The 8170-nt window shown below is 45.1% G+C and overlaps 1 protein-coding gene across 1 annotated transcript; it reads left to right on the top strand.

Annotated features, from left to right (window-relative positions):
* Window positions 1-1876: 1876 nt before the first annotated feature.
* LOC147418282 (pentatricopeptide repeat-containing protein At4g18520, chloroplastic-like) lies at window positions 1877-6534 on the top strand. Its single transcript, XM_086506905.1, has one exon. It carries the CDS (start codon window positions 2088-2090, stop codon window positions 4464-4466), a length of 2379 nt encoding a protein of 792 aa, XP_086363031.1. The 5' UTR covers window positions 1877-2087; the 3' UTR covers window positions 4467-6534.
* The last annotated feature ends 1636 nt before the right edge of the window (window positions 6535-8170 follow it).

Raw genomic sequence — 8170 nt, forward strand, 5'->3', positions numbered from 1 at the left:
GAAGGAGATGGAGCTCTTGCACTTTGCAACTCACACAATGCGAGTGTGTGTGTGTGTGTGTGTGTGTGGGGAGGGGGGGGGGGGGAAGTATACCCCCCCCCCAAGCTAGCCGCCTCCTTGCTTTGGTCGACCCCCTCTTCTAGCACTAGCTTGCACTTTATTGGACCTCCTCAAGCTTGGCCAATCACATGCTTAGTGCATATCAAGCAACAAGGGTAGCATTAGGACAAGTGTCCTTCTTACCCCTTTGAGAGAGACGACTTGATAAATACAAAAATAATTAATTAAATTAACTAAATTATCATTGGATCCCTTGGGAGGCCAACCAATAGGCTTTAGGCACACTATGAGGGCAACATGAAGAGAAGCTTGACAAGTGTCCTAGTTGCTTTCTTTATACCAAGATTGCCTTGTGTGAGGGTGTGTGTGTTCTCTCTCTAGCTTCTACAAAGAGGGCTCGCCCCCTCATGAGTAGGGATATGCTTTGACTTTTTGAACACCTTAACCCCTCAAGCACCTTAGTCAGCAAGCACGCCAAGCATCTCAAGCTTGGGCCGAGTTCCCACCTCAAGCACAACCCTAGCTTGCCTAAGGTTAAAGGAATTTCAACACTAACTTTTGGAGGTCCTTAATGAAGCTAACCCTAAGGTCTTTAAGCTCCATTAGCTAGCCTTTCTCTTTGACATACCATCTGTCATTTGGACCCCTTTACCATTGGCCCCGTGTTGAGATATATTCGTAAGCACATGTCTATATTCCCATTTATTCTCCCACATTAAATGATCAGTTTAATATGAGAAAATCATTTGGGTTGGTTAGATATTAGATTTTATGACAGGTTGGGTAGGAGAGGTCCTCGATAGCGTGGGTGAAGGTAAGCAGTGCATATATGAGAGCCAATTGAAAACGTAAAGATGATATGTATGTGATGCACATTAATCACCAATGCGTGCCTAAGTTGAAAGCAAGAGCTAGCGAGAAGAGTTTTACCGCGGTTGAGCTGGAGATTTTTGGACGTGGCGGGAGGTGCTGCCACATGGCTCCACGCCCCTCGGAATCCCTCCCTCCATAAACTTGTAATATAGATGGTAATGTGATGACAAACGTCCTAAACAAGATTTTTCACATCAAAGAAACAACCTTGTGTTGGCTATACAATTTTACCCATTTCTTGGGAAGTTGGTCCATGTGACTATGTCAAGCCGCTAACATATTTCCTTTCCAAATTCATCTACCTAGTTCACCAACTTGATCAAATGGCCAAGAGTGGCAGTGATCCATGATGCCTAATCTCAACCATAGTCCCGCCGATTGGTTTTAGACAAGCTCGGTGGCAAACTTAGGTTTTTGAGTTGCCTCCTCTCCCTGGACAATGTTTCAATTTATAGTCTTCACTATTCTTCTAGCCTATGAGCAGTAGCCTGGTGGTAATGTGATTGGGCGAAAACTAGCACAGATGCCCACCTATACTTTCCGCCTTCTTTGTTGCAAAAAGGTGATGTAACGGCGAATTTCCAAGGGGGGGGTTGGGGAGGAAGAGGGGGGTGTTTTGGTGTGGATCCCGAAGAGTGCTTCTCCTATTGGCCTAATGCGTGTGCCCTAATGCACCTTGCTCTTAATCTACCACCGACTTGTATGAACCCAGCATAACTCATACATTTATAGACACGGCTTGTCTTGTCCATGATAGAGCTTGAATTACACCATTACACCACCTCTATACTTTGATAAAAGACAAAAACATAAGTGGCCCTTCCGATTTAGGACGCCCAACTTGCTTTTATAACCTATGATGTCACATTGGGAATGATACAAAAGTTCACATTCTCTCAACAAATAGGCTTGGGCCATGTGGTAGAACGCCGGACTCTCACACGCGTGGCAGAGCTCGAATCCTCTCATCAGCAATTCCCGTTGCACTTGTGAAATGTTGTTCCTCAGGAAAGTCGGGCATTGTCTCGCAACATCTGTCTGTTGAAACATATTCTCAACGGCCATAGCTTTGGAAAGTTGGACGGGCACGCAAGGCCGGCCCTCTAGGAGGGGCATGGCGCTCCTCGTCCTGAACACAGTGCCAGGATGCTAGGATGATATCACCATGTAAAACTTGTACTCCTAACTGCACCTACAGACGACGATTTAACTCCACACTGCAAGACCCCTCCCAAGCTCACTATCATTACGCTCTCGTATCCCGATTGAAGGTCTGTGCTCTGCAAAAGGATCTCAGCAATGGCAGCAAACTTCACTCCCTCATTAGCAAACAAGGGCTCCTCGCATCCAATACTTATTTGGGCAACACTGTAGTCCATATGTACTCAAAGTGTGGGTCCATCACGATGGCACAGCATGCATTTGATGAGCTCCATGATCGAAATGTGGTTACATGGAATGCTCTAATCACAGGATATGTTGAAGCTGGAGATTGTAAGAAAGCAATTCAATGCTTGGAGCAAATGCAAATTGAAGGCCTCTTATGTGATACCGTGACCTTTAATTGCATCTTGAAAGCCTGTGGTGGTATAGCAGCACTTAACAAAGGCAAAGAAATTCATGCTGAGATTCTCACTATGGGGCTCTTGGCAACCAGTACTATGGTAGGGAATTCATTGATACTCATGTATACCAAATGTCGTGTACTTAGAAAAGCTCGACAGGTATTTGAAGAGCTTCCAGCTCGGGATGTCGTATCTTGGAATGCACTTATATCAGGTTGCTGTCAACACGATCGTGGGGAGGAAGCACTTGAGTGTTTTGAACGGATGAAGCACGAGGGTATTTCTCCTGATGCAGTGACATTTTCTTGCATCTTAAAAGCGTGTGGTAGCATAGGAGCAGTGGAGAAGGGCAAAGATGTGCACACAGAAATTGACATGCAGGGATTGCTAGGACACAATGCTATGCTTGGAAGTGCATTAGTGGACATGTATGTGAAAGGTGGTGAGCTTGAAAAAGCACACCAAGTATTTAACGAACTCACAATTCATGATGTAGTCTCATGGACAGCACTGATTGTGGGATATAGTCAATTTGGATTTGCTAAGGAAGCACTCAATTGTTTGGACCAGATGAAACGAGAAGGTCTCTATCCTGATTCAGTGACCTTTGCTTGCATCTTAAAAGCTTGTGGCAGCCTACAAACAGTTGATAAGGGCAGAAAAGTACATGCTGAGGTTGTTAGGGAAGGTTTTGTTGGAAAGGGGCTTGCACTAGGGAATGCATTATTAGGTATGTATGCAAAATGTTGTGAGCTTGCAAAGGCACAGCAACTATTTGAGGAGCTCTGGGACAAGGATGCGGTATCTTGGAGTGTTCTCATCACAGAATATTGTCAGCATGGACATTATAGAGAAGCCATCAATTGTTATGAACGAATAAAACATGATGGGTTTCCTTTGGATGCAGTGATCGCCTCGTGCCTTCTGAAAGCCTGTGGCAGCATAGGAGCAGCTGATGTGGGCAATGAGATTTACTCCGAGATTATTGAACAAGGGCTTCTGCAAAGTGATTTTATACTTGGGAGTGCACTGGTCGTCATGTATGCCAAATGTGGTGAACTTGGAAAGGCTCAACACATTTTTGATGAGCTTCCAGCTCGGAATGCAGTGTCGTGGAATGCGCTAATTACAGGTTATTGCCAACATGGTTGTACTGAGGAGGCACTTAACTGCTACCAGCTAATGCAACTTGAAGGCCTCTCTCCTGATTCTGTGACATGTGCTGGCATATTGAAAGCTTGTGGTAGTGTTGGAGCAATCAAGACTGGCATAGATTTGCACAAAGAAATCATCACAAAGGGCTTGCTTGAAGAAAGTACTGTGCTTGGCAGTGCATTGGTGGATATGTATGCTAAATGTGGTGCACTTGCAAATGCCCAGTTTGTATTTGATAAACTTCTCTTTCGTGATGTAGTTGCTTGGACTGGTCTCATTGCGGGCTATTCCCGACATGGGTTGGGTCAAGAAGCAATTGATTGTTATGGATGGATGCGTCGTGAGGGGCTCTGCCCTGATGCTGTGACTCTTGTCTCTGTTTTAAAAGCATGTGGAAGCATAGGAGAAACTGCAAAAGGCTGTGAATTACATGCTGAGATTGCTAGAATGGGGTTGCTGAATGCCAATAGTGTACTTGGGAGAACGTTAATGGACATGTATGCCAGATTCGGTGCACTCAATAAATCACATGAAGTGTTTGATGAGATTTGTGTTAAAGACATGGGGTCTTGGAGTGCACTAATCACAGGGTATAACGAACATGGCCATGGTCAACAAGCGTTCAAGTGTTTTGAACAGATGATGTCAAAGGGCTTCTCCCCTGATGCTGTGATTTATGCATGTATCCTTAAATCTTGTGGGAGGATCGAAACACTAGAGAAGGGCCAGATGTGTTCTGAGTATATGAGCAGGAATGATGGATTCCTAAGTTCAGAGCATCACACTTGTATGGTAGAGAGTGTAGCCAAATGACAGGTGTCTTGACAGATCAATAGCAGTGGTTTAGGGGACGATACTTGAAATATGCTCTGCTTGTCTTGGGAGATCAAAATTTTGAAAAGTCAAAACTGTTCTTGATTTGTGAGGAATGGGATATTTGATTGCCTGCTATTTTCAAGGCAGTTGAACACTTATAGGATTTGTGGAAATTCCATCACATTTGGAATTGGATGCTCTTGGATAAGACATTTACAGGGCAGGGATAGCCATATTACTATGATTAAGATTGTCTTTGATTTAAATCTTTGTCTCCCTTATGGAGGCTGCCCTTATGGAGGCTGAAGTGCACTGTTGAACAATGATGTAAACTCTGGTGCTTTAAAAATGAGGACAGGATGATCATCATCATGTATCAAGGTTATATTTCACTGCTTAGGCCTTCTGTATGACAATGTGCTATTGCATCTTTACTTGAAAGGAGTGGCAATTTCGGAGTTGTAGAGAATGGAGTCTTTCAGAGCTCAGTGCTGTTTTGAGCAGCATCTTTTTCCCAAACAAGTTAGCATCATGTGATTGCATTGAGGAATTATTTGTACCACTTTTGTTGTAGTCGCCAAGTTGATAAACTGTGTGTGTGATGAGGTAAGTCTTGGAAAGATTGCTGGATTGGGTGAGGAGGTAGTCGGTTGTGTTGGTACCAGGGCCTCCCTCTTGATGCTCTGACCTTTATTTAACATGTGGAAGCATGAGGATCTGCTGAGAAAGGCTGCGAAGTACTTGCTGATGTCGCTAGAGTGGATTGCTTAAAGGAGTAGGCTACCTGATATGTCATAAATGTTACACTAATGGATGATGATTTTAAACTGGCTCATTGCTACGCTTTGAGAAGGACTATCATCATGCACGGCTAAATGTCAGGGGGAAGATAGGACAGGATCACTTTAACAATAATCATGTTATTGATGCTGTTAGGCAGGGCTCATCAATGATGCGGTGATGGTTCCTGCGGCCTGCCTAATGTTTTACAGGGGGGTGATGGGGTATTGTTGATGTCACAGGCAATGTCCAAATTGCTTCTCAGCAGAGGGCAAGGTAAGGAGATAGAGAGAAAGCTTTAATTTAATATTTTCTGCTCATCTGAAAAACGTGGTGGTTGAGAATGATACTAAAGGACATCAGCATGCTCTAAAAAATAACTATGGTGCTCAAAGCAGAAAGCAGAGACATGCTCATGCCCACAAATGCTTGGCTCTACAATACTTTGCTTGCTGGTCCTATAGAACCCTTTTAACTGATTCAGCGACAATGGTCATGAGAAAGGTAGTCCAAAAATCTTGAGTGCCTCAATAGCTTACAACAATGTCCGGAAAGCTTGTCCGGATGCCTCTATCGCTAATGAGGTGTTTGCTTTAGATTGCACAGATGCTGATACGATGGTCCTAAATGCTGAGATGTTGATGGGATCTTGCTATTGACGCTCGGATCTACGAGGCTAAGGGCTGAAATGCAAAATGCTAGGGGATCTGAATCTGGATATGCAAATTGACAAGACGATTGGCTGATCTGCTAGTGCCGATGTCGAGGGTGCTCCGATAGCAGATCAGCCAACGTTTTTCCATTGCGGATTCCAGCCGAGATCAGCCAGCGTTTTTCAGTTTTCAACCATCCTCACCATCTACCATCAGGATATGCTAGACATTGCTAACGCGAGGGCTGTTTTGGTCCTCTCGTGCTGATTTGGTACCGCATGCTGAAAACGCCAAGGCTCAATCTGTTACTGCTGATGATGATGGTAAAAAACGCCAAGCTGCTTGAAGGATGCTGCTAGCCAACTGGGTGGGTACTGCTCCCATAAGGTGTACTGAACTTATCCTCTAGTGTGACCTTGTATAACCGACCTTTACAATGTAGAGGGCGGTACTATTTCAATTACCTGTTAACTTTACATAGAGCACTGAGAAGGGAAGAAAACACAGTTGCGTCCAGCGACTAGAATGTCACTGCGCACACGAGACCGACACCCTGTAGGCCCCAAAGACTGGCGCCCCTTTCGGTATTTCTTTATTCAAATTAAGGTAGACGATCCGACCACTTAGCACAAGCTTTCACAAAGCTGTCCAAACTTGGCGAGGGCTGAAAACGCAGGTTTTCGACCTAATTTTGGCATCATAACGGCACAAAAACCCCTGTAGGTCAAAAGCACTTGTTTAGGACGGATTCCTTCATTATTTGGAAGCTATTTGGTGAGCTCTCACAGAAATTCAGCGGGCTGTAATTCCCTATTTTTCGTTGTCGGGTGTCCAAAAGCCCGAACACGCATCCCAAGGCTCTCACGAGGCTCCCCCGGGGTTCTCTTGTAGTTTAGGTGCGAAACCCTAAACCTGCAGAAAAACACAGCAGGCTGTAATTCACTGTTTCGGATCGCTTTTAGCGGAGCGAACATGTCTACGCGAGTCCCAAGGGCTCCCGCATGCAATGGGACAGTTCCCTTGTGAATTGGACGAGTTTTCAAGCGAGAAAACTCGCCGAACTCGCAATCTTTCGCGATGGAACTGTGCGTACCTGTGGGGGATTAGCAATTAGCTAATCCGATTCTTGTTCAGAAGGCTCTTGCCTTGGCAAACGTGCATAAACCCCAGAACTGTATATGTTCATCTGAGTAGCCCAACTATGTTGGAATTAGGGTTGCAGAGAAACACACATAGCTTGGAGAAGACGAAGGAAGCTCAAGACACACAATAGAGAGTGTATTACTTAGTGTGCAATGGAAAGATAGATAGCCCTAGAGTGATGGGCCTATATATAATGCTCGGGGGAAAAAACCTCCTGAAGAGGGAAAAAATGCAACCCGGGGTCCTAATGTGTTCACACACATCACTACCACATGTATATGGTAACAAATCCTCCCTGGAGTGATGCGGTGAACGAGAGCTGGCACATGAATAAAGGGAAGTGCCATGCCTTGAGGACATGATCAATCCACAAAGGGGAGTAAGCCCAAAGCTTTGCGGAAAGCTTCAAGCTTCTCACGAGACAATGCCTTTGTGAAAAGATCTGCAAGGTTGTCCTGTGTTGGCACATAAGCCAAGCTGATCTCTCCTGCTAAGAGCCTCTCCCTGACATAGTGGTAATGCACCTTAATGTGCTTTGTGCGAGCATGAAAAATTGGGTTCGTCGCAATTGCCAATGCGCTCTGACTGTCACTGTAGATAGTGTTGGCAGTGTCCTGTCTAACACCCAAATCAGCCATAAGGCGTCTAAGCCATACACACTCAACCGTAGCTGTGAAGACTGTCCTGTACTGAGCCTCACAACTCGAAGTGGCCACAGTAGGTTGCTTCTTGCTCAACCATGATATACACGAACTGCCAAGCATGAAACAAAAACCACTTGTGGACACTCGCGTGTCAAAACAACCAGCCCAATCTGAGTCCGAAAAAGCATGTAAGTCTGGCGGCAATGATCCCCCCTTGGGATAAAACAAGCCAAGGTGTAAAGTGCCACTAAGGTAGCGGAAAATTCTCTTGATAGCCTACCAATGCTTAGACCCTGGGCTTCATTTGGCGCACACAGGCTTCCATACTCATCAGAATTCAGTGCTAACTGACCCGACCCGTCCCAGACTGACCGACCCAGACTCCCGTTGTGAGAAACCTATTCGGCCGTAGCCGTTTCACAGTGGCCATGCAATGTCCACTTGCACCTTTTCATGGGTTCCGGGGAAAACAAGTAAAAAT

Source organism: Adiantum capillus-veneris, chromosome 30 (assembly GCF_014529385.1).
Source record: "Adiantum capillus-veneris isolate H3 chromosome 30, ASM1452938v2, whole genome shotgun sequence".
In the NCBI taxonomy this organism is placed as follows: domain Eukaryota; kingdom Viridiplantae; phylum Streptophyta; class Polypodiopsida; order Polypodiales; family Pteridaceae; genus Adiantum; species Adiantum capillus-veneris.

Coding starts and splice junctions, on each gene's coding strand:
- LOC147418282 (XM_086506905.1), top strand. CDS start 2,088: ATGATATCACCATGTAAAACTTGTACTCCTAACTGCACCTACAGACGA.